Consider the following 27522-nt stretch of genomic DNA (forward strand, 5'->3'; position numbering starts at 1 on the left):
GTGTGGTAGAATAACGTCCCCACCCCCAAGGATGTCCACATCCTAATCCTGCTTCTTGTGAATATGTTACCTTACATGGCAAAAGGGACTTTGCAGATGTGATTAAGTTAAGGATCTTAAAATGGGACATTATCCTGGATTATCCAAGTGGGTGAAATATAATTAGAAGAGTCCTTACAGGCAGGAGACAAGAAGATCAGAGTCAGAGAAGGAAATGTGGTGAGAGAAGCAGAGGGGAGAGAGGGAGAAAGCGAGAGAGAGTTTGAGATTAGAAGATGCTCCGCCGCTGGCTTTATTTAAAGATGGAAGAAGGGGACACAAGCCAAGGAATGTAGTAGGAGGCTCCAGAAGATGGAAAAGGCAAGGAAACAAATTCTCTCCCAGGGCCTCCAGAAAGGAACGCAGCTTGATTTTAAGATTTCCAGCCTCCAGACTGCCGGAAAGGTTAGTTGTTTTTAAACCACTAAATTTGTGGTAATTTGTTCCTGCGGCAATAGAAAACTAATACAGGTGGAGGTGATAATTATAAATATACTAGCTATTTATTATCCCTCCTAGAGAACTCTTCAATTCATTTATCTAAGGTTCCAGGTCTTGCTCCAGACACTAGACCAGTGAGCTCCCCGCGTGAAACTCTTAAGTCTGCCCCACTTTTAGGCCCATGGGAGTGTGTTTTCAACATTAAAGTTTCAAAAAGTTAATTGTGCAACGGACAGTTTTTGGATTTGGGAGGGATTTTTTTCCCTTACCATTCAGTGACCGAAGCTTTTGCATTCTCCCACAAGAGGGCTGTCTCTTGGCACTGTTGACTCAGAGCTTTTTCCCTGCCATCTTTGAACTGTGGAAGAGAATTTGCCACTTCTTGCAGGTGTTTCTTTTCTTCTTCATATTCATCCAGATCCTTATCCAGTCTGATTAATGATTTTTTCCTTGATTATGAAAGAGAAAAATTTGATAGCTAATTATTACCCAATTTGATTCGGCACAAATATGGGTAATTTGGGGGAACACGCTAACCTTAATTTGTTCTCATGAGGGTTATGCCAAAATTACACAATCTTCTTACAGGGTTCCAGAGGCTCTTTGTATTTCCAGAATACTAATTTGGTGTTTTAAATATAACAAATATACAAAACCACAAGGAGTAACATTTCTCTCTGATGAACACATTTGTAAAGCATGTGTAAATGCATTGAGAGAAAAGAGAGACAGAGTATGAGTGTGTATATGAGTGGGGAAGACAACATGGTATGGAGAGAAGAAAAGAGACGGATGATAGAGCACTGCAAGCCACTAAGGAAGGGTGGAGGGAGCCAAGGAGGAAGGAAAGAGAAAGGGAAATCTTGCATTTCTACCTAGTGTACAACAGGCTCTCCCAGGCCAAAACGAGTCATTTGAACTAAGGGTTTTAACTTGCAAACTAATCCGGGCGGGATTAACCCCATTGACATAAATCTAAATTGCTTTTATCAGATACTCGTTGCCTTTACTTTCTTTGTTCCAGTTCTCTCTTGAATCCACTCCCATAAGGCTTTCTCTCTCTACTGCTCCTGCAAAACTGCTCCTCAAAATCTCCAGTAACCTCCACAGTGCTAAATCCATGTTCCATCCTCAGTCTTTGCTTCCTTCACTAGTCAGCAGCATTTGTAAGAACTGATCACTTCCTCCTCGTTGAAAGACCTTCTCACTTGACTCCAGGACTCTCTTGATTTTTCTTGTACTACATTGCCTACTCCTCAGTATCTGGCTGGTTCCTCCTCATCTCTCTGATCTCTTAACACGAAGTGCCCCAGAGTATACAATGTGGACCTCTTCTCTTGTCTATCTAAACTCATTCTGCTAGCAATCTTAACCATTTCATGGCTTTAAATAGCATATTAAAATGCCAATGACTCTCAAATATATACCTCTAGCCTAGACCTCTCTCCTGACTCCTGATGCCATCTTTTTTGCGGACAGCAATAACAAAATGGAATAAGATATGTATAGGCTTCTAAAATGGAGCTGGGAGGCCATTAAGGAAGTGGGGTTTATGCAGCACATACACTACATCCACCACCAGATGTTAAGTGAACTTTTGAGCTTTATCTGACACCAGAGGTCACGTCTTGAAGCACTTCCTCATTCCAAAAATGGACAGTCTGCCTAGATACAACCCAAGGACCAACTACATGTTGGCAAGTCAGCTCACCCCATGAGCTGTTCAATACAAACCTTTATGGGTCTGTGTCTTTTGCCTTTATAAACTCCTGCTTCCCTTGTCTTTCTCGGAGCACATTTTGAGTTTCTACCTGAATCTGTGTCTCCTTAATTGCAATTCTAATTGCCAAAAAAATCTGCTGTTTGAGTTATAGTGGATTTTTTCTCTGGTCAACAATTTTTAAGAGTCTTGTTGATATTGCTACTTGAATGTGAAATAAGTATTTTGAACCTACCATTTCTAAAACTGAGCACACCTGATCTTTCATTCAATACCTGACAAACTTCAGTCTTTCTCATCTCAGTTAATGGTAACTCCATTCCTCTAGTTGCTCAGGTCAAACCTTGGAATCAGTCTTGACTCTAATCTTTCTTTTGCACCCCATGTACAATGTATTAACAAATCTTGTGGCCTCTATCTTCAAAATATACACAGAATCTTAACACGTTTCACCACCTCACCACTGGTCCATGTCACCATCCCTCATCTGGATTACCGCATAAATTAACCTAGACTTCCTCTGTCTTCCCCTGACTCCTACAGTTTATTTTCAACGTATCAGCCAAGACAGAACCTGTTACAATGAAAACCAAATCATTTCCCTCTGCTCAGAAGCCTCCAAAGACTTCCCATGTTACTCAGTCAAAGCCAAAGTCAACACACGGCCGCAAGTCCCTACAGGAGCTAAGCCCCATCACCTCCATTAACTCTCTGACCCCCTTTCACACCTCTTCCCCTCACTGCTGACCTTCCCACCTCCTACCTTCTCCTCTAACACACCACGCCCTGTCCCACATTTGGCCTTTGTACCTTCTGCTCCCTCAGCCTGGAAGTCTCTTCCTCTAGATAGGCACTTACTTGTTCTCTCATCCCATCTTCCTCAAAGGTCACCTTCTCACTAAAACTGTCCCTAACGACCCCATCTGATTTGCAACTCCCTCCTTCCTTCCTTAATTTTTCTCCATAGCTTTTATCACCATCAAGCATACTGAATATCTTACTCCTCCCACTAGATAATAAGCTCTATAAGGTGCAAGAATTTTTGTCTGTTTTGTTAACTGCTGAATCCCTGGTCCCTAAGACAGCGCCTGGCAAACAATACATATTTGTTCTACAAACAATTCAATTAAAAATTAAAGCAATTTGTTACTTACAAATGCATTTTTTCATTTATAAATTAATATTTAATTATTACTTATTTATAAATATATAATAAAAATTTATTAACAATTAAATTATCAACCTAATTAGTTATTAGTTCAACACCTCATTAAGAATTAGGGCACTATAGGAATGAAAGTCTCATTGAGACTTAGGTCACAGGGAAATTTCAGGGGGAAGAGCTTGGTCAGCTGAAAAGCCACAGAGAACACTGAGCCTGAGCCACTAGAGGTGGAGGAGGAGACTGAAGGTAGGAGTGATTTAGAAAAGAGAGGGGAGGTCCACAAAAGAGATTCTTGCAACATTTTCATTTTTAGGACCCGGAGGCCATACTCTGAAGGCCAAAATTAAAATAGCAGCACTCATATAGAAGGCTGCCAGCCTCAGTTTACTGCTCAGTCTTCAGAATCAACACTAACCTTAGCTTACCTCTTAAATTCAGCCCCATGTCCTCCCACTCATTCCCACTCTCATCCTGCTGGGAAGAGAGGAGGAGACCAAACAATGAAAGAAGCAGCATGGACAAGATGTGGCATGTGCATCTTCCACCACTTGTTTCTTTATTGACACATGTGTGGAATTTTCCAGGTCTTCCCCCATCGTGAGAACTCCAAAATAAATACAAGGCAGTAAAGAGACTTTGAAGTAACTCATGAATCTAATACATATCTTATTTCACTACTCCTTTGTCCATGACCATGTACACTTGTTGAAAAGTCAACAGAAAAGAATGCTGAACACTGAATAGAGTGGATGGAATAGAAAGACATAGGAAGTATTTGGTTCACCTAACAGATATTTGAAAATACAGAGAAGTGTCGTCCTACACAGAAATAGGCAGAAACCATACTTACCTTTGTTTCACAGCTGGAACAGTTGGATCCTTCAGACCAATTTTACTGATTTGATCGTGCACGTCTTGGATATTTTTCCGGAGTTCATTATTTTTGAAAATACAAGTCTCTAGTAACTTGTCTTCTTCAGTGAGTTCCTCCTGTGTGCCATAGCCACCTTTTTCAAATACGTTTTTGGACAAAGCATCAAGAAGTTTTTCACAAGAGCTGTCTTCACCCTGTTCAGCATCTTTAAAGCTTATATTAAGCATCTTCAAACATTCATCCAAATGTCTGGCCTTGTCTTTCATCACCTGGATTTCTCCCTCTTTCTTTCCTACTGTCAAAGTACTTTCTGGTTCCACCTGTGTCTCTGAGGCTGAAAGGTCTGTAACAAGCTCAGGAGAGAGTTCAGCTGTTCTCAGAGAAGCCAAAAAGTCTTCCAGCACTTTGAGGGCATCTTGACTCCTCTGCACCTTGTGGTTCATTTCTTCAAGTTGTGTTCTGTGTTCCAATATAATATTCTGTGTTACATGTAGATCAAGAGGGTGTAATTCCTTTAATGCAGAGTTGCACGACTGTTCCAAATTGTTACATATTTCAATCTGTTTTGCTATGGAATCTTGGATAGTCTAAAATAAAGGTAAGGAAAGCTGAAAAGACTGAGGCAAAAAAAGACAGTGAACGTCAGAAACTAACCTCAAATTATGTGACTACATTTGATCTAGAAACCTGCTTCTCAGTGTAACCAGGGCTCATAGTTTCTACAGAAGGAAACATTTTAATTACAAACGGTCAGATGGCCCAGCTGTTTCATTATCTCATCCTCTTCCTGATGTTTCAATCCCCAAAAGCAAACAGGTATATAAATATATTCCTTCGAGGAGAATAATTAGAGATTGAACTGTTGAGACATCTGTTTATAATCTGAAAAATAAAACTTAAGTGTTTTTTATTTAAGATGGGATATGGAATGAGTAAACTGCAGAATATGCTAATTTAAGCATATGGGTCTAGTACGATATTTAAGATTTTAGTCATTAGAGAAGGCATTCATAAGCCAGCCTTCATTTTGAATTCAAAGAAAATACCTCATTATTTACCCAGCATACCTACTTCCAAATTTGCAAGGAATTAAAGAGTTGAGAAATAAATACCAAGTCTAAATTAGTGAAGATCTTTCTCTCATGGCTTATATTCTAAACATATACTATTGATGTATAATTAACAATCCATAAACATGGGTAAATCAATGAAGAATTGATTTATTCTATAAATATACTGTGATAACTTATATTTACCCCCATGTGTTGATAAATGCCATCAGCATCACTGAGATGAAATTCTTGAATGGCCATTTCACGGAGGAGCAGGTCTGAGCCACAGAGAAGGAGCGATTCCTTCTCCACAGGTACCACAATCTGCAGTGCAGTCTCCAAAGACTCCATTCTGGGTGAAAAATAAACCAGGCATGAGGGAAAACACAGCAGAAAGATATCCTATAAAATATAGTAATGCCGTTAGTTAACCAAGAACAAAAAATAATTACCCAATAAAAATGCACACAATGATATATACAGATCATCACATTAAAACTCAAACCCAGCGATCCAAAGTGCCGAAGAATGAGTTGTTTCCTATATTCAGATGTTCTTCATAGTTTAATAGATACCACACTGAATGGAAATGTTTTGTAAAACATACGAAGCTTTTCCTTCTTTTTTGAAATACAAAATACTGAATGTAATATAACTTTGCCTTGAAGACAAAGAAATCTCATTATGAATACTAGTTATTTTATTAGTAAAAATATAATAGAGTTCAAAGAATAGGCTCTACTGATAATAAGTTGAAAGGTGTGACTCTGGATTAATAACGTACAGACTCTGAGTCTCAGCTTCCTCCTACGTAAATGGGGATATGGACAGAGGACACACTTCCTGCATATAGGTGATGAAACAGTGCTCTCATTGTAGAAATGAGGAATCAAGGCCTAGAGGAATTATGGGACATGGCCAAATTCATGCCCAAGGGGGCACAGCGGGAAGAGCGTGGCCTTTGGAATTCAATAGACTACGTTCCACTGAAGGCTCTGGCCAGTGGTGTGGCTTGGTTGTCTTATTTAGCCTCCCTGAGCATCAGTTTCCTCATCAGTAAAATGCAGTTATAATGGTAGCCCAACTTACGGTTGTTGTGACAACTAAATTAAATAACATACTTGGTATAGTACTAGTCTAGCTTAAAATGGCATTTAAAAATTTTCTAAATTTAGTAAATTCATGGTTAATAGATCTCAGTATTATACCTGGTATTAAGACTCATCTGAAGCTCTCTTTCTTTTTCCTTTAAACTGTCTCTTGTCTTAATTATAAAAGGCTTCTGTACGTCACTCTCAAGTTCTTCTAACTTCAGTGAAGTGATTTCAAACTCTTTCCAGCAAGCATCAGTTTCATTTTTTAAGACCTAGGTGAAATGCATAAATTAATTTATCACCTAATGGGCTAACAGGCACAATTATTCTGTTCTTACAAAATGAGATGTTCACAAACTATGGACACAAACACACAGCTTCAGGTGAAAATACATTAGAAAAATATTTTCCAACCATCTACAAGTGAAGTATCTTTCAGGGAACAATGATATTAACTGTGCTCTCAGAAGACCCATTCTGTGAAGTCAAGGGAGTCAACATTACGACCGTCAAAGGAATCCAAACTCCCCCCTAAGTTAGGTGCACAGAATACAATTCAGAAAGATACATACAGATGTAAGAACAAATACTCTGTTTCCTGTAGATAATACATCTTTGTTTCTCCCTAAACCAAAAGAAAATGGAAGTGAACCAAAACGGCTTCTATCAGTTGAGAAGTGAACGAAATTAATTTATTATTTATAATTAAACATCTAAAAACTCTGTACTATTCCAGTTCCTTATCTTGGTTCTTAAAAAAAAAAAAGGCACTGCTACAGAATTTTACTGAGTGTTCATCTGTATAATTTGTTCTTCACTTTCCCCAAGGATTAGTACAGCTTTGCTAACCAGCTATTCAGTCACTGGGGTAAGGTCCCCAGACAGTTTTGTAATTATGATGAAAACGTGCTAAATCCATGACTTGAAGAACAGAGATTTTAATATATGAATTTTGCTTATTTAGATGGAAAATTGAGAGAAGCCAGATGGTAGAGTATGACTCAGGAAGTGGCATCATGAAAGGAAGATAAGTAGAAAATACAGGAGGCATTGGAAGAACCACCCAGGGCCCTTTTCTCCACCTGAGGGGTTTTCTGTGAGAGTTCCCTGTAATGCATTTCCAAGCATACAGCAAGAATGTTGCACTGCGATGCTCAGATCATCTTCAAACCAAGAAAGATATTTATCTGTAGAGCTTCCAATTGCTGTGCCCACCACCAGATAGAGTTTTTTTCTGTAGCTCCTGAGTCAAATGGAAGACTCTCTCTGATGGGTCTCCAGAAGATCATCCATCACTTAGAGTGAAAACTCCCTCCACTGTCTGCCCCTTTCTTATTGCCCAACATCAGAGAGACAATGTGACAACTTAGTCAAGATGAAGAATGATTAAAACATGAGACCGGCCTCGTGCCCAAGTGGTTAAGTTTGTGCGCTCCGCTTCGGCAGCCCAGGGTTTCACTGGTGCGGATCCTGGGCGTGGACATAGTACTGCTCATCAGGCCATGCTGAGGCAGCGTGGCACATAGCTCAACCAGAAGGATCTACAACTAGAATACACAACTATGTGCTGGTGGGCTTTGGGGAAAAGAAGGGAAAAAAAAAAATGATTGGCAACAGATGTTAGCTCAGGTGCCAATCTAACAAAAAAAAAAGAATGATTAAAACAAATATTCAGAGTCACTGGTTTTTCATGTATTGTTAATTTTGGAGCAAAAGAAGCAGCGTTTGTTGAAACTGCCTTCAAACATATTGTTTTGACCAATTCATTTGAAGCCCTCATCCTCATCCCAAGCACAATCCAAAACCCTGCAGGCCACAAGATCGAGAGTACCAAAGCAGAGCATGAGCAATAACTTAGGATCCTGAACCAAAGTCTCTCCTGGGTTTGGTACTTGAACGCAAATCACTTTCTGGAATCAGGCGACATTAGAAATGCAATCCGACAAAGAGAGCACTTTGGAAACACCTCACATATGTGACCTCAACAAAAATGGTAAAGTCCATACTTACGGTGATATTATTTTCTAATAAAAGAGATAACTAGAGGAAAAATGTTTCCAGTAATTACCTGTAGATCTGTCAGTTTTTCCTGCAGACAAGTGCTACTCCTGTCCCTGTCACTCGAGAAATCAGAAGTAATCCTGAATTTGCTGTTTTGCAGGTGTAGTTCAAGAGTTTCTCTGTGAGTTTCATATCTGAGAAAAAAATTAAATGCGATGTTACTTAATTTTAAAAATAAGACAAAAATTTTTTAAATTACTACCAATTGTGCACGAAGAAATCCCAGGGGATTTCTATCAAAGTTATTGGACCACATGCAAAAATTATGACTGAAGGATGATAAAAACTTATTAAAATATAACATATTTGCATTGATGAAAGATTTTTGATGGATTGTCCAGTTGTTTAAAAGAGTTTACCTCTGTAGTAAACTATTTGTGGACGCACTGTGATCCTTTCCATGCTTCTCCATAATGCTTTCTTCCTGTGGAGGATTCAACTCAGATTCCGGGGTAAAGTTCTTAACCGAGTCTATTGCCTAGGCAAATATGCAAAGTAGTAAACAAAATAGCTTCAATATACTTAATAGTCTGGAAGAGATAAACACTTTATGATACAAAGGGATATCATTGATTCTTTCTACCCCAAACCAGGAGATAATACGATGAGGTTTCTCAGCTCAGAGAAAGGCCTTCCCAGAGAACAGAGGAGATTTGTTAGACTGAGTCTCACCATCTAATCGGTAAGTCAGCACGGGAAAGGAGGTCTCCCAACCCCCAAATTTTTTTTCTTCCTGCGACCACATAGCTGTAGTCAAAAGCAGACAGAAGCCCAGCAGGCAGAAGCAAACCTTGAAAACAAACACATCTCATTCCTTCCCCACGCCTTCTGACTAGCAGTCTGGCCTGGGGTATACAGTAAAGGCCCTCTTACCTAGAATTCAAGAATTTAGAAAATTCAATTCCCAAGGATGAAAGACAGTATAATGAGGAAAAGTTTAATGAGAAAAAGACACATGACAAATGAACTAGATCGTCTCAGCGAAGCTGAGGTATCTGTACGGATTAGACCCAACCTCTTGTACCCTCAATAGCAGCACGCACAGACAACGTGTACTCATAACGGCTCAAAATGGGCTCTTTTTCAAAGAACTCTTTGTTCCTCAGAGCAAGATTAAGTTATGTTTATTACAGCTCTCGTTCATTGTATTCTAATTCTTAGAAAAGCCGTCTTCCTTGAATTATTTAAGTGGGAATTCTCAGCTGATGGAAACAATCAGATAATTAAAACCAACACTTAATTAATGAGAAGTGGATTGCTGTACACTTGGCCTTTTTCATTGGGTTTACTTCTGAAATACATTATCCACATTTAACACCTTTTCAGTTGATGGCTGATCATCTGATTCTGCAGATGGCACCTCACTGTGGGCATTCCTTCCTCCATTCTCAGATGTGTTCGTGGTCCCCCTAGGAAGGAATCAAAACCGCATATTAAAATAGAGGGAGAAAAACGAAGCCTAAAAGAAAATGAATACTACTCCATGTCATTTGATTTTGCAAGAGGCTTTATGTCGTTTAAGCACTAACTTGTTCTTCGATGTGCCTCCCACCGTAGGTTGCAGTGTCATATGAATCTCAGAAGCGCATTTCCGAAGTCTTTCTATCTTTTGTTCATAATCTTTAAGCACTCTCCTCATTTCTTGTTGACTCTTCTGCGAAGTCAGCTCTTCACACAGCTCCCGCAGGACATTCATGTGGTGATCAAGCTGGTACAGACTGCCTTCCTCAGAAAAGCAGGCCTGACAGAGGAGAAGAGCAGGAAATGTGTTTCAAATGAGTTTACATAATTAGTCCATGAGGATTAGAAACTAACAGATGTGTGTGACTTGAACAACACATTCTTATTCAGGCCTGTCCACTGTGTGCCTGGGGTAGCAACTGGCACCAGAGAAACAAAGATGAAGAAGTCAGCCCTAAAGGGGTTTGCCCAGCCCGGTAACACAGTGAAGGAAACCAGAATACAGTAGGTCCCCTTATCTGTGGTTTTGCTTTCCACCATTTCAATTACCCACGGTCAACCACAGTCTGAAAATATTAAATGGAAAATTCCAGAAATAAAAAATTTATAAGTTTAAATTATGCACCATTCTGAGTAGCACGATGAAATCTTATGCTAGCCTGCACCAAGACATGACTCATCCCTTTGTCCAGCGTACCCACACTGTATACACGGCCCACCCAGTTACCAAATTGACTGTGGGGGTATCGATTGCAGTGCCTGTGTTCAAGTAACACTTGAGTTACTTAAAAATGGCCCCAAAGCACAAGAGTAGTGATGCTGGCAATTCGGATATGCCAAAGAGAAGCCATAGAGTGCTTCCTTTAAGTGAAAAGCTGAAAATTCTTCACTTAATAAGGAAAGAAAAACAATGGTACACTAAGATCTACGTTAACTTTTACTACAATATATTGTTATAATCGTCCCATTTTATTATTTGTTATTGTTGTTAATCTTTTACTGTGCCTAACATAAATTAAACTTTGTCATAGGTATGCATATATAGGAAAAAATAGTACCCATAGGGTTCAGTCTGTCAGTGGTTTCAGGGTCTTGGAACATATCCCGTATGGATCTGGGGGGACTACTGCATGTCACTCCAAAATATGCCTCTTTGACATGAAAATTATTTTGAGCTGAAGGCAATTAACAAGCAGTAAATACAGAAAAACTCCCCCTTTTCTGCCCTAAAGCAGGAAATAAAGCCTCATTTTACTGGAGACAAACTCTTAGCAGCCCAGAGACAACACCAGAGGAAGCTGCACACAAATCTTGTTAAACTCACCCTCATCTTCCTACTGACTTCCTCCCCATTCACCACCCCCAGCCCAAACCCTTTGTCTCATCAAATCTTGACAAACTGACTGTTTCTTTGCCTGAGAGGTATAAAAGCTTCCAGCTCTAGTCACTTCTTTGGGTCTTGTGGAGGCTCCCATGCACATGCCAAAATTAAATAAAATGTGTATGCTTTTCTCCTGTTAATCTGTCTTTGTCAGTTTAATTTTCAGACCCAGCCAGTGACCCTAAGAGGATGGAGGAAGACTTTTTCCTCTCCTACAGCAGATACACAAATAATTAACATATAGTGTGACAAGTGTTATGACAGAGCCACTACCTGCCTGAAGGAATCACACAGAGCCTACTTCACATGAGGCAACCTCCTGAGCTAGACACAGAAAGTACAAGTCCGAGTCCTCCCAGGATAAGGGGAGAAGGTCACCCCTGCAGAAGCAGCAGCCACGAGAGGAAAAGTTCCAGATGTTCTGAAAGGACAAATAGGCTAGCGTGGAGGGCATGGCACAGGAGAAGTGACAAGGAAGGCGTGTCCTGGGGCCAGACTGTGAAGGGTCTGCATGGCCTTCTAAGGAGATGTCCTGGGAGTAATAATGGTCAGCCAATGACATAAGATCTGTGGTTCAAAGGGATCACTCTGGTGATGAGTCTGGAAGATGGTGAACCATCATCATACTGAGAAAACAAACCAGGTTAGGGAAGTGACCACATGGATGGAAAGGAAGGAAAAGCAGCAGCTGTTCTGAAGAGTAAAGGCTGGACCTGGCAACTGAGCCATTAAGGCTGAGTGGGAAGGAGAGGAAGGCAGTTCTGAGACGGCAGTGCCTTTCATAGCAGGACAGATAAGAGGAAGGAAAGTCTGAGAGGAGATATTCTTGGTTGGTATTGGACATGCTGAATGTGAGGTCTCTGAAGAACACCAGTGATATCTACTACTGAGAAACAGAACCTGGAGCTCAGGGGACAGGACAGAGCTGGAGACAAAGATTTACGCACCATCATTGTAGAGAGGGCAGTCAAAACCCCAGAGTGCACAAAATTGCCTAGAACAAGCATGAAATTAGCCAAAAATGGAGACCCCCCCCCAAACTAAAACATTAAGATAACACAAGAAAAAAAGAGAAATTTGTGAAGGATGCTCAAAAGAAGCTCCCTCCACCTCTCCCAGCCCCCGAAAAATAAGGAAAAGCAAGAGGATTGATATTGGGAGAGTCACAGTAGTAGACAGTTTAAAAGAAATGAAAAGAGGGGTCACTACTGTCACATATGTAGAAGCAATCAAATCGGATGGAACCGAAAAGAGATCATTAGACTGGCCCCTGCTGGTTTACATCCTGATTTGCTATCTTTCACAAAAGCTGAGCTTCTGAGGACACCATGTCCTCACCTGTGGCTACTTCAGCAGCAGGTGACACCCAACTAGAGTGTCAAAAACAAGGGTCACTGAGACATATCAAGGGAAGTCATGAAATATTAACTCAATGCTGAATTTTTTCACTTCTAAAAAGCAAGACGCACAGGCTCTAGTTAGAACTTGAACCACATAAGGGATAATCCCCAAGGGATGAGAGAGCTGAAGTAATTTTCAGAGCAGAGTTAATCCCAGGCCAAGGACACACACAACTATTTAGGATAAACCCCAAAACGATGGCAAAACGTAAATGAAATCAGGTTGTTTACCTCATGCTCCTTGATGAGACCCTTGGTCCTTCCTCTGCGAATTAGTTTCTTTTCTTTAGTTATTTGTTTTTCAAGTTTCGAAATATTGTCACTAAGTTTTCCTTTTTCAATGTCTATTTTTAGTTGTTGAATATACAAAGCCATTTCATGATGAAGAGACTGCAAAAAAGCCAAAGGTACATATTAACCATGGGAACAGAAAATATTGAAAAGATTTTCATTAGAAACACAGAAATACTTGTTGTAACAAAGGACAGAAACAGAGTGTAAAAGAAATTCTGATTCATCCTTGTATCTTTGGGGAGGATGTTTTAAAATATACCAGACCCATAAACATATATATTTTTTCTTTCTAACAATTAAAAATGTGTTTTAGCTGTGAGAGACACTGTTAAGAGAATTAAAAGACAAGCTGCAGAATGGGAGAAAATAGATACACAACATATCTCTGAGCCTATGGAGAATTAGTAAATAACTACAACATCTATCCTGTATGGGATTCTGGAACAGATGAAAAACGACATTACAGGAAAACTGAAACTGTGGAAATATGAATAAAGTATAAACCTTAGCTAATAATGTATCAATATTAGTCCATTAATTGTAACAAAGGTACTATATGAATATAAGATGTTTGTAATAGGGGAAACTGGGTGTGGGGTATGCTAGTATTCTCTGTGCTGTCTTTGTAATAATTCTGTAAATCTAAAATTGTTCTAAAATAAAGAAGTTTATTTTTAAATGTGTTTTAAGAGGAACTTTAACAGTAGATATTCAGTTACCATAGTCTCTCTCTTTGTGTGTGTGTATACATATTATGTATACACACACACAATCACCTTTAACACTAAATACCATTTACTGAGCACATACTTTGTGGCAGGTGCTTTATATAAATCCTTGTGACAATCCTGCCAAGGAGGTGGGGTCATTCCCATCCTACCTGTGAGGCTCCCAGAAGTAAAGTAACCTGACCAGCTGCAGCCAGCTCTGTCTGCCACCACAGCCTACACCTGTTTTGCTGTGAAACTCTGTATGTGTGCACGTGTCAACATGTTGTCTCAGTCGGGACCCAACTAGCAAACCAGGAAACACTAAATCTTTAACGCAGAGGGAATTAAATGCAGGGACTTGATTACACAACAGATGAAAGCCAGAGGGGTCAGTAAGGCAATCCAGAGATTAGCACTGGCAGAAAGCTGCGCCCATCCTTGGGCTGGAGGCTTCAGTGGTGCAGAGGCAGAAGAGCCATCCACCAGAAGCTGGAAGCCTGGAACCGGCAGCCGGGGAGACGCAGCTGCCAGAGACACTGCCCACGAGAGGGAGGGAAACAAAGTCTTTGCGTGCTCCCTTTCTCCCCTCCAGTCCCCCTCTAATCGCCAAACAGGGTTGTCATTGGCTGAACACAGTCAGAAGGTAGCTGACGTGGGGCCTGGGAACCACAGACTGCAGGACCTGCTCCTCTGCCATACGGAGCAGGCAGGGGGACAGCCCTGATGACAAACAGGCCCAGGGTCAGCTCTACAAGCACAAGTCCCAGATGCATACACAAGTTCTTACCTCCCACTTGGCACAGACATCTCCACTCTTTTCTTCCAAAGACAGCTTTACATCCTCGGTTACGTTAGTTTTCAGTTCTTCAACAGCTTTCAAATACTTGGCCAGGCTTTTAGTGTTAAAAATTATTAGCGCTTCCTAAAAAAAGAAATGCAAACAGGAACATGGAAGCCTCATGAAACTGCCAAATCCTCAAAGCTCATTTTGGTAGGTCTTTAACAGGTAGAACCAGGATGGGACTCTCTGAAGACTATTTAAAGTTAGGCAAGGCTTTTGTTTGTAAATTAAGTCTGATATTCCTTTTGCATCTCTTGAATTATCTTGAAAAGAATTGCAAAATATTTATTATTCAAATGCAGTTACACATTTGAGGCTCAAAGACTTAAGATATTTAAAATGATTTTTGTTACCTCTTAGATAAATAATCAAAAGGCTTATTATGGTGCAGAATAATGAGCCACTGGTAATGGTTCCTCTAAAGTTCTTAAGTATTGAGCAGATGACCATACGTCATAAGCAATACAACATTAAGAGTATACCCTCATGTATTAGCGATCAGTGTTGCAATAAGACACAATTTATAGTAGGGCTAATATGGCAAATATTTAATATAGTGCATAAGCACTTTTATGCTGCAAGGAGGCAGCATGACCTTATCACGGACTTCAAAGTTTTGCCCAGGAGCAACCACACTGGCAGTCCTGTCCCAGGGAAGGAGCAGCAGTGGGCAGGGATGGGACTGCCTTGCCAGGAATGTGTCTGCTCCTTACTTCACACTTACCTGCTCTTATAGAGTATTACCGGGCAATACTCTGTAAGAGCAGAAACCTGCCTTAGGTAATTAGTGAATGACAGAACAAAGAACAGTTTAGGGCCTATGAAAGAAGCAGAAAACCTATAGGAGACGAGAAGACAAAAGTAATTCTCGGGGAGAAGGCAATTAAGCAGGGTGGGAATTCATTCATACACTCACTGCACCTTTATTATGGGCCTACAGCAGAAAAGATACAAGGCCGAGCCCAAGGGACCTTCTCCAAGGCCAGATTTAAGACCTAGGGAGCCACTCTTACCCTCTAGGCTGGCAGGGAGCTCCTACAACCCAAGTCCCTGGAGTCGCAGGGGTCTCGGAGCAGTACCTGGCAGGGCAGGGGTCTTGCTTCTGCTGTGGAAATGGATCTACTTCACTAAATGCAAGAGGCCAAAAGGGGAATCCCTGACCTCAGATTCCAAAGGAAGATGGTTGGGGAGAGGAAAATGCTGCGAGAACTGACACCTCTAACTCTTCTGCCTGGTAGCGGAGGGGCCTGGAGCCTCTGTGTACCTTTTCCTTCTCCTTTTCCTGAGCTGACCATATCTACCCTCTTGAAATCCAGCCTAGTGATTATTTAAAAGAACTTTTGACCCTGTAAGATCAATTCAGCACTCTCAGCAACCTGAGAGTAAAACTGGGGAAACAACAGCGGAATTGGTCAAAGTTGGTGGCTAGCAAAGAGCAAATAGCATAGATCAAGCAGGTGAGGGCTTTGAGGCTGTGGGAAAAGCAATGTTGAAATGGCTGATCATAGGGTCTAGTATGGTTAACAACAAAAAAGACCAAAATAGGGTTGAGGCCCAGCAAAGAGAAGGGGGCCACAATGAGAAGGAAGAGAGGCTCCTGTGGGAGGTCCTTTTCCTAAAAAGAATGGGAGCAGCAGTGCTGGGAATATCGCTTTACTCCATCTTTATCTCCCCCAAAAGCTGGCTCATTTTAAATGTTGAGCAAGTATGTTAAATGTTGGATGAATGAATGAACGGAAAAACACACATTACTCACGGGGAGAGACCTCGCTTTACTTCTACTTCTTATCCCCCCACGCTCCTCCCACAGGGTTAATTAACAGTGAGTCTCTGCTTTAGATACATCTTAAGCCATGAAAAAGCAGCCTAAAACTGTTCCCATACAAAACATTATTGGATCTTTACCCATAAGCATATGTCCATAAATAACTTTTATCAAATCATTTTAATAATAAAAGCATTATTTTACATTTGGAGAATTTTAACTACTCCAAGTATCTTCATATCCCTTATTTTCATTTAAAGACACAACAATTTGGGCAGCTGGATGGCACTAGAATTATTATGCTCATTTTATTGACTAAAAAAGCCAGAGAAATTAAATTCTTGTTCAAGGTCATAGTCACTGTGTCTTTACACTTTTCCTGAGTCCACTGGTGGATCTACAATAAAATTTGAATTAAAAAAATTCCTCATTTGGTTGTTTATTTTTAAGAGTCTCTGAGGAACAATTCATAAAACTGGGAAATTTTGAAGAGTTACAAAGCCAGGTAAACTTTAATCGCTGAGGGCCTAGTGGTTACAGTTCAGTGAGCTCCACTTCGGCGGCCTGGGTTCAGTTCCCCAGCACAGAACCACTCCGCTCGTCTATCAGTAGCCATGCTGTGGTGACGGCTCACACAGAGGACTAGAAGGACTTACCACTAGAAAATACGACTATGGACTAGGGCTTTGGGGAGGGGGAAAAAACCCCACTAAAAGTTACAGTCACTTTGAATATAATTACAGTGATGGAAACATCTTGATTTCAAATGAGATAGGTAGCTAACAATAAATATCCCACACTTGATGGTTGAAAGAGCCCCACCTTGTATTTTGAAATTAGTCCACTCCGGCTCTCTCTTTGGGCAAGTAACTGCTCAGCCCTCGTAATGTATGATTCAAGTTCCTTCTGTAATTCTTCCATCTTCAGCCTGACATCCAGCTCTGGTGAAACATCAGTTGAGTTCTTCAACACTGCAACTAATTTTACCATATTAATCTGTGAAGACACAATATTGTCAACTTAATGCTTGGTTCAACTCCTTAGAAAATTCATAAGTTAAATATTTTTTTGGAGTAGCAACTCCTATTTTCCCACTAGACATAAAAATATCCTATTTGTTATATTGATATTTTTCAATAGGCTCTAACTTATAAAGAAATAAATATAATGCAAAAGCTATATTTAACAAAACATTTCCAAACTACAGGGCAATCCCTCCTTCCCTGTCTTCCCACTGACCATCCAGTTTTAAAGACTAAATTCACCAAATAGAGAATATTAAAGAGACCTGGACTTTCTCCTTAGCTTCTTGAATCTTTGCCTGAAGCCCAGCCGTGAGAACATGTTGGAGAGATTCCTGGCTTGAAACATTTTGCACATCCATTTGTAATGTATCTTCAGTTCTAGACACAAGCTCTTCGTACATAGAGCCTTTGGCAATAAGATGCTATTAAAGCAAATTAAAGTGAGATCACAATAAACATTCTGATTATATGTTAAAGATTAACCTTAAAAAATCTCATCAGGTAATCATAAAAACTTAATTATTAATCCAAAATGAGGCAAATTTATATTCTAAAAAATGTTGTTCTAAAAATCCATTTGGAAATTTTATATTAATACTGATTCTGAGTAACATAGTCTTTTATAGATTATTCTTTATGTACTAAGCACTTTAATAAAATAAAAACTAGAAGTAATACAATGCAAATAGAGAGAAAATAAGTTGAGAGAGAAGTAATAAATCTTAAAATGCAGTTGTTCTAAGTCAAATCAATCCTTAGAAAACTGAATAAATGTTAGTGGAGAAAACGGCTATTGGAAAATAATCTTTATAGAACCATGCTTTGTAGTACATACCAAAAATACAAAGTTCAAATGGATCAGAAAGTTATATATAAAATATGAAACTACAAAAAGAAGAAATTATCCATGAAAATTGATCTGCTCTCTGGATGTGGAGGGCCTTTTCAGCACAAGAGTAGAGATAGAAACGACTACAGCAATATAAAAATTTTCTATGTGAAATAAAATAAACAACTTAAAAGTCAACAACTTGGTCAAAATATCTGGCACACAAATGAAAATGGTTCAGGTTTCAATGAGCTCATAAATTCAATGCAATAAATTCAATAAGAAAAGTACTAAGATCCCAAGGAAAATTCAGAAAATACAAAAACAGGTAATTTACAGAAACAAAAGGCTAATGAATAGTTCACTCTCACATGTAATCAAAAATGTACAAATTAAAATAACAACGAAGTACCATTTTTCAGCTGTCAAATTGGCAAAAAAACGTTTTAATTACAACTCAAGGGTGGCATGTGTGGGATATAACAGAAATTATATTGTGTGATATCAACTGTGTAAGTGTTGATCTTATTTATGGTAGGGTAGTAGAATTACGGTGATTTTAATTTTCTTCTTTATACTTACACGCATTATTTAAATGTTCAGAAATTAGCATATTCATTTATAATTTCAATTTTTTTGTCTTTCTAATTATAAAACGAACAAAAGGTAGTGTGAAAAACTCGAACAAGAATAGAAAGGTACAGCATGTAAAGAAAAAGTTCATCTTCCTTCCCATCCCTCACTTAGCTGTCATTTAATTGATCATTCACACATTCATTTAAAAAATACCTATTTTATATTTACTATGTATCAGGAAACACACTAGGTGCTCAGCATAATGCAGGATCAAGACAGAGTTAGCTATCTGTATCTCCTTACAGGCATTTTTCTATGGATATAAAAGCATAAAAAAGCAACTATTTTAAAAAGCACAAAAAGGATTGCATCACCCATACTGTTCAATGACCTGCATTTCTTACTTTACAATATATCATCTTGATCCAACAGAGATCTACTTAAACACTTCTTAACAGAAGTGTATTGTAGCACGAATGTATTTTCACTGTTTATAAGAGGGATCATTGTTATTTGGAAATATTTTTTAAAGATTTCATTTCTCATTTCTCACTCATTTCTTTTGCCAAAATAAATTTCAGATACAGCAAATAAATAAATATAAAAATAAAATTAGAAAAGCATAGGCAGATAGCACAGGTAAGTTTATATAATATTTTCAAAGCAATAAAAAGTATCATCTGGGGCTGGCCCCGTGGCCGAGCGGTTAAGTTCGCGCGCTCCGCTGCAGGCGGCCCAGTGTTTCGTTGGTTCGAATCCTGGGCGCGGACATGACACTGCTCATCAAACCACGCTGAGGCAGCGTCCCACATGCCACAACTAGAAGGACCCACAACAAAGAATATACAACTATGTACCGGGGGGCTTTGGGGAGAAAAAGGAAAAAATAAAATCTAAAAAAAAAAAAAAAAGTATCATCCTTATAAACAGTGAAGATGCAAAATGCTACATATCCATCTTTCAGAAATGTAGATTTAGAAGAATTATACAAATGTTCCCTCATTTCGAGAACTTTCCATCTTGTTGTAATTTATGACAGGCTCTGGTAACTTTTATAGCTGAGCTGGAATTCAGTAAAAACCTCAACTGTAGCTTCTTTCCCAGGAGAACTGAGCAATATTAAGACGCAATCTTGCCTCATTGCTTTTCAATGAGTCACCTGCCTCAGAATAAAGGCAGGATGGAGATTTAACATCCCTCGCCCTCCGGCATCAAGTAAGGAAGAGAAAGTGGCTTGACCAGTGGGTGAGCTTTCAAAGCACAGACTGTGTAATCTCTTATATTCACATTGCACTGAGCCATGTGAGACTGAACTCACTCACTCATCTCCTCATTGCCCACTAATACAAGAGAATATTTCAACATTTTAATCTCCATTCTGTAGCTGGGAAAATTAATTCAAGAATTTAGACTCATAAGGACTTATTAGTGGTCTTCTAACCCATCCTCTGTCTTCAAGCAAAATCACAGCAAATGATCGGCAAGGGATGAGAATCCATTTTTAAAAGTCCCAACAAAGAAAATTCAAACAATAGGCTTATTACTACTTACTTTAAAACTTTTAATTTATCTTAATACCTAAGTCCACAAACATGAAAGCTTTTCATACTTTTAATACCTCTACATTCATACCTGCAAAGATTCTTCCATTGAGGTGTCCACATCATCTTGGTGTCTCAGAAGATCCAAAACAGATTTGGTCTCTGCCTCCCAGACCTCCACTTGTCCAATGAGTTTTTCAACCTCTTCAGCCACTTTCAGTTGTTCCGTGAATCCTTCATTCTCTTTTTCAGATTCTTCCTCAGCCTACAACATTCAAGATTATCACAAAGAAAATGAGAACATCTACATTATAAAATAATTTTCAATTTTAAAAAGTTAAACCTCTTTTTTTTCCTGAAGAGTGCTAATTCAACATGTTTTAATGATTTAAGACCTAGGTTTTGGACAATAATAATAAAACTTCATGATAGTATATATCACTTTAAAAATTAAAAGGTTTGTTCACATACGTTTTCTTAATTATAGTATTCCTATCAGACACTATTATCTCCATTTTACAGATAAGATTAAAGCTTAGAAAATTAGAGTATTAACTCTATAAACACATTTTAAAATTTGTATACAATTTAATTAAATACAGCTATTAGCAACAGTTGTTGTGAAACATCGTCAAGGAGACTCAGAGTCAAATTTCAACAACCTTAGCCCTTTTCTCATTGATAATTCTCAATATTCTATAGGTTGACATGCTATAGCTTTACATGATAGATACATTCTTAAAGTCGTTTTTAATCATATTATATTTTAAAGGCATCAGGAGAATACAGAATTCTATATTCTTCTATTCTAAAAGCATACTGTACAAATTCAGATCTTTCAAGATATTCTCTGATCAGGTCTTCTTTTGGTGGAAAAACACTGGCACTCCATCGTGGCAACTGACCATAGCCGGTTAAAAATTACTTTCTTAAGCAAAGCTGTGTAAGGTATTATTCTGAAGGAAGTACATTTCCAGAACCAAAGGTATTTTATCTTTCAGGTGTATGATGTTTACTTTGGGTCCTTTTCCATATTCTTATCTATAACCTAAAGGCATCTTCCAAATTACCCAACAAAGCAAGCAAGAAAGATTACTTTTTCTCCCATTTTACAGAAATGAAGCAAGATACAGGCCAGGGGTTAGCCTAAACCTAGATAATTTCTGCACAGTAGTCAAAAGTAACCTGAAGAAAATATCAACTCCATTTCCACAGCTCAGAAGTCATGACTGCCTCTGCGTGTCTGTGGAACTCCTCAGCCAGTGAGGGGCACAGGACTTTAACACTAGAGACTACTTCACGAAGGGAGCCACCTAAGCAGTTTAATGGAAAATGATCATACTTTAAATGGTATCTCACAATCACACTTACCATTGTTTCAAGAATATAATTTTTTCAAAAGAAAAGCAGCAAAGTGAAATTATTTCTATATACAAATAAAATACATAAAGTATGACTATTTTACCTTCATATTCTGATTATGATTTTCCGGAAGTTCTATTGATATATCTGCTGAAAAATCAACCGTTGGTTTTTCTTCTTTAGGCAGCTGAATATTTCCAGAATTGTCAAGAATGGGCTGATCTTGTTTTTTTATAAGTGGCAGGTTCATTTCCTATAAAAAATTAATGTAACGAAATTTAATGCTCATTTTTTTATGCTAAGATATATTATTACCAACAATAAATGGACATAAGATATTCAATATATTTTTAGGATTTATCTATTAGTAACAATGTTAGAAAATATGAGCATTTCTCATTAAGACACTTCAATCTCAAATTGTTAAGCATAAAAAATAGAATACTTTAATAATTTAAGTTCAAAAGTTATTTATTCAAGATATGCTTTCATAAGGCACCTTGCTAAATATAAAGATAAATAAAGCAGTTTATATTCTCAAGGAGTTTGAAATATAGTAGGCAAAAATGCTTGTTGTTCTTTAATGGTAAAGGAATTTCAACTAGAAAAGTGTATGTGTCCACACAAAAATTTGTCCATGAATGTTCATGGCAACACTATTCATAACAGCCAAAAAAGTGGAAAGAACCCAAATGTGCATCAACTGATCAGTGAAGAGATAAAATGTGGTATATCCATACAATAGACTATTATTTGCCAATAAAAAGGAACAAAGTACTTATACATGCTGCAACGTGGATGAACCTTGAAAACATTACGCTAAGTGAAAAAAGCCAGAAGCAAAAGACCACATATTACATGATTCCATTTATGTGAAATATCCAGGACAGGCAAATCTATAGAGACACAAAGTAGATTAGTGGTTGCCTAGGGCTGGAGAGGTTAGGAGAAAAATGGGGAGTGACTGCTAATGGGTAGAGAGTTTCTTTATGAGGTGATGAAAATGTTCTAAATTGATTATGGTGTGGCTGCACAACTCTGTGAATATACCAAAAACCACTCAGTTACACTTTAAATGAGTAAATTGCATTGTATGTGAATTATATCTCAATGAAACGTTATCAAAAAAAACTTACGAGCTGAGTTTTTGTAATAAACTTTCTCCATCTTTTATTCAGCCTCCTTAGTTCTTTAGAAATAGATGATCCAACTTCATCATTGCTGACTTGAATTAAGAAATTTCCCACTTCATTTAAAGTAGTATGTTCCAGATTCCATTGGGATAGTGTCTCAAAGGGAACCTACACAACATATAAGCAACATAATATTTTAATGCCATAATATTTATCTTTCTATTTTCTATAATAGATCTTTACCAAGGTTGATTCTAAGCAAAAGTAAGTGTGAGGTTTTTGCAGAGACTCTGACCCTCCCTTAGGGGGCTCCCCCATCTCTATTGGTCCATCTCTTCATCCCTAATCACTAATTGGCAGGCACCAGCTGTCTGTCATCACTCCCGGTCCTGGCCCTCTAGGAAGCATCTGATCTTCTATCTTTCTACTACGTGGCTGATGAGCTTAGAGCAAAGGTTCTCAAACGTTTCCAGTTCTTGGCACCCTTAATGTCTCAGTAATTTTTAATGGATTCCTTAAGCCAGAAGAATTACCTAACAGTCTCATTTTTAAGTAGTCAGGTCCAAAAAACTTAGTAGTAATTTGCATGGTGTCCAACAGACAGATGTTGCTGTAACTCCCTCGAAATTTAAATTATCTTGAGAGTTCTCTTTGGCGGCTCAGGGCACCTCAGCACAGAGTTTGGGAATTGCAAGGCTTAACTTGTTGTTTTTCTCAGAGTTACGTGAATTTTAATAAAAGACCTTTAAAGACAGAGCTGTTGAAAGCCAAAGGTTTGAATTTCTAATCTCAATATAGGCAACAAGGAAAAGGAATGACTTCCTAACTCCTCACTCACACTTACCACAAATTTTACTTTCATATAAACAGCCTATTTTTTCCTGAGTAATTTTAGTTTCTATTTGGAAAATATTTCATCTGAGAGCCTACCTATATCCATTTGCAATAGAGGAAAACAAATGAAAGAAAGAAAAACTACCTCAGGGAATAATCATAAAATAGACTATTACACAAATAAATAAAAAAAAATAACATGGAAATTTCTTCCACACTTCTCCACATAAGTCTAAGGTATTTCATTTTTCCTTATCCAGAAACCCAGGAAGGTTTTAGAGCTGAAAAGTATTCACCCAAATGGAAAAATAAAACTTTTTAAAACATCAACTTATTTTAAATGTGTCTATAAGCTGTAGTCTTTTATTTCCTTTCCAAAGAACTTAGCAATATATCTTCCAAAAGCTATACTGTGTGTGAAAAGTACACCCCAGTAAAGCTCTGCATGCGTGTGTGTGTGTGTGTGTGTGTGTGTAAGTCAAACCTATAATGAGGAGAAAACTTCCTTTTGAAAATTATATTAGGAAGACACTAAACTCTCTCCAAGACCTCAAAGAATTTTTCCAACAGTCAGGCTTATTCTTCTCTGGCCTCTCATTTTTGGATTGAAAATGAGGGTCTGCAAACAAAATGGAAAAAAAGAAAAAAACATGTACAGTTGAGCAGGTGCCCTGAGCCTGCAAATACCTCTGTAACTTGTTCCTTCTTTGTCTCCTCAAAACAAGCCTTTAGGGAGCGAAGCTTCTCCGCATAAGCAGCCCAGGATGCCAGGACTTCTTGTAGAGTAGACTTCACATCGTATATATTTTTTCTAGACATACAGACATTAGATTCCACCATCGCATATTGTTCACTAATATTCTGATATTCTCCAGCTATAATGTTAACAAAACAAGAAAGTAATCTTAGAAAAGATTTATTAATAAAATAATACTAACAAAAATATTTGCATATTAACAGTAGCAGAATAAATATACTCTGATATTAAATGTGATTGCAAGAATTTTCCAAAGAAAACACATAAGTAAAACCAATTTCTAAAACATTAAAGTATAAAGAAAGTGAAACAGACAAAATGCTATTTTTAAGTGATATTCATGCCATCAAAAAGTAACTGTATAGCTTTACCCAAATTCTTATGAATTTCTCCACATTTCTGAAAAGAAGTTTCAAGTTGAGCTAGGAACTCTTTTTCTTCAATAAATTTCTGGAAGAAAAAGGAAAAAATGCATATTGATAGATTTTACTTTTAAAAATGTGCCAAGAAATCCAGATAGAGACATATAAACATTGAAGAAGCACTTAGGTGGCAAAATTTCTTTAAGGCTTTAATACTACAATTTGGGTAAGAAAAGAAGAGCAGGTCATGAAGAAAGATAACCTCTAGGAGACATAAGTATGAGTATGAACACTGCCTAGGTCAGAGACCTGACGAAGTTTATCCAAATGTGGTGATATGGTTCTGTAACGGTTTTCCACTCACAGGAAAAGGCAAGTTAAGTATTACAGCAATTTCAAAATCTCCCACTTCACATATTTATTAATATTGCATAATTTGTATCAGTTTCTCTTATTTCACATTTTATTAATATTGAATGATTTTTTTATTAGATATATTAGAGTACGTTATAAATAGATGCCATCTATCACACGAAAACATCTGAGAAACTACCATTAACCAAACTTTTACGCGCCCTCTGCAAGTAAATTCTGCTATGGAAAAAACACTGAGCTAATTAGAAATTCATATTTATCATACACTTATTACGAGCAAGAGTATGATTATTTAAATGTAAAAATGAAAAATCAAAGAAAGCAAAAGAAATAAAAATATTCAAAATCTAGTCTAGTTTACAATGATGCTTCCTTTTCAGAGATGTACAGTGTTTAAATCATATATTGTAAATAAATCTCTCTTCATCATTTCATGTACTAAAAATTACAATCTTGGATTTTTCTCTTTTTCCCTCATTCTAAAAGGAAGGAAACAGAAAGAAGGATAATAAGGTCTAATTGTAGAAATGACATTTTTATGATGCTTTAGTTTTAATTTAGAAATGAACACATATTTAAACAAATTTGTAACATTTTTTACTACAAATTACATAGATTTATATATGATGTATAATATATAAATAGATTATTCATATCCTCCCCCCAAAAACCTCAAGAAAAAAGGTACCATTTTTCCCACTCTTAAAACTTAAGAAGCTAAGGGGCTGACCCCGTGGCCAAGCGGCTGAGTTCACACGCTCCGCTTCAGCAGCCCACGGTTTCACCGGTTCAGGTCCTGGGTGCAGACACGGCAGCGCTCATAAGGCCATGCTGAGGCGGCGTCTCACATGCCACAACTAGAAGGACCCACAGCTAAAAATATACAACTATGTACCAGGGAGCTTTGGGGAGAAAAAGGAAAACTAAAAAATATCTTTAAAAAAAAAAAACTTAAGCTAAGATTAAAATGTTCTAAGAAAAATTTAATTTTTGAATTAAACTAGGAATCTGAGTGGGAAAAAGGATTAAACAAGATGTCCAGTAAGTGAAAGTAGGAATTTCTAATGGAAATAACATTGAAACTTTCTCTATGTAGTTAATTAGCTCGGTTAACTCAATCTCCCCCGGGCTGATAAACAATGCTGTTTTTTCTTTCTTACTTTTCCTAATGTCTGCTATTTGACTATCCGTAATTCTTTCCTCTAGGCAATATTTGAGCTAATGAAAGCTACCAAAAAAAATCCATCTCAAAACCTAGAGGTAAAGGGAAATTGCACCAATAAAAAATGCAAACCCAGCACCCAGACACGCAGAATAGTTGTGTAAGACACGACACAGAACAGCTTACGCGCCAGTCTTCCAGAAGAAATTCCACAGATTCTTTGCTCCCGTATTTGCTGTTCCAAACATCCAGTTTTGATTTCACTTCATCTAGCAAACCAAGAACTGAGCACTTATAGTAATGAAATTCTAGAAGTGGAATAAATTTTTTCCCCGAAATGTTGTTGATTCTGGAAAATAGCGCAGGTTTTAGAATCTTACTTAATAGTATTGGCCAAATGTGAGATATCTGTTTGGCATTTTAAAAAAACATTGGGCCTTTAACTTTTCCTTTAAACACATGGAACTCAGATGTACTTTTAAATATTTTTTTTTAAACAAAGCAAAACAAACATTTTGGCTAGATATAAAACAACTATTTCTAAGGTGAAAACATCTAACAGAACAGTTTTCTGAAGGAATTATTTCACTATTGAGAAATCCTACAATAAAATGCTGACCTCCAAAATATTTTACTTAATTTGAAAACTTCTGTATAACTTAATGCCACTATAATTTTTTTTATTGAGTTATTGATAGGTTACAATCTTGCGAAATTTCAGTTGTACATTAATGTTTGTCAGTCATGTTGTAGGTGCACCACTTCACCCTTTGTGCCCACCCCCCACCCCACCTTTCCCCTGGCATCCACTAAACTGTTCTTGGTCCATAGTTTTAAATTCCTCATATGAGTGGAGTCATACACAGATTATCTTTCTCTTGCTGTTAATGCCACTATAATTTAAACGTTTATGTATTAAAACAGCTTTCATTGTTAGGCTAACACTCTTTTATTATCATTCTAATAAGTTGCTTATCATTAATGAGAAAAGAGAAGACATGGACAACCATCAATTAAATAATCTCTATATTTGTATTCTAGAGTTGATAAAGCGTCCTTATATACTTCCTCCCATTTCACTCAGCATCCTTGTGAGACAAGAACAGGGTGATTATCATTATCCTAAATTTACAAATGAGGAAATATGCTCAGAAAAACAGAGGAACGTGGCCAAATCCAAGACACGGAGCTCAGTTTCTGACTCTAAGTCCAGAACTTACTCCACCACTGCATTCTACTATCCAATGAAAAAGGAAATATGTTAGCAT

At 37.8% G+C, this 27522-nt stretch overlaps 1 protein-coding gene across 1 annotated transcript in view; it reads right to left on the bottom strand.

Moving 5' to 3' along the window:
- Nucleotides 1-27522, bottom strand: part of LOC124233787 (nesprin-2-like) — a 298013-nt gene that overhangs the window by 176165 nt on the left and 94326 nt on the right. Inside the window, exons 14-31 of the mRNA XM_046650989.1 lie at nucleotides 26441-26603; nucleotides 24727-24805; nucleotides 24286-24473; nucleotides 22768-22932; nucleotides 21735-21884; nucleotides 20361-20534; nucleotides 17587-17745; nucleotides 17121-17294; nucleotides 14480-14614; nucleotides 12920-13078; nucleotides 9976-10187; nucleotides 9765-9855; nucleotides 8806-8924; nucleotides 8454-8580; nucleotides 6500-6657; nucleotides 5496-5643; nucleotides 4216-4826; nucleotides 750-929 (exon numbers count right to left, since the gene is read on the bottom strand). Of these exons, the coding sequence (XP_046506945.1) occupies nucleotides 750-929; nucleotides 4216-4826; nucleotides 5496-5643; nucleotides 6500-6657; nucleotides 8454-8580; nucleotides 8806-8924; nucleotides 9765-9855; nucleotides 9976-10187; nucleotides 12920-13078; nucleotides 14480-14614; nucleotides 17121-17294; nucleotides 17587-17745; nucleotides 20361-20534; nucleotides 21735-21884; nucleotides 22768-22932; nucleotides 24286-24473; nucleotides 24727-24805; nucleotides 26441-26603 (3192 nt within the window). The remainder of the gene's footprint in view (nucleotides 1-749; nucleotides 930-4215; nucleotides 4827-5495; nucleotides 5644-6499; nucleotides 6658-8453; nucleotides 8581-8805; nucleotides 8925-9764; nucleotides 9856-9975; nucleotides 10188-12919; nucleotides 13079-14479; nucleotides 14615-17120; nucleotides 17295-17586; nucleotides 17746-20360; nucleotides 20535-21734; nucleotides 21885-22767; nucleotides 22933-24285; nucleotides 24474-24726; nucleotides 24806-26440; nucleotides 26604-27522) is intronic.

The sequence above is a fragment of the Equus quagga genome, unplaced genomic scaffold, assembly GCF_021613505.1.
Source record: "Equus quagga isolate Etosha38 unplaced genomic scaffold, UCLA_HA_Equagga_1.0 226_RagTag, whole genome shotgun sequence".
NCBI classification, from domain to species: Eukaryota; Metazoa; Chordata; class Mammalia; order Perissodactyla; family Equidae; genus Equus; species Equus quagga.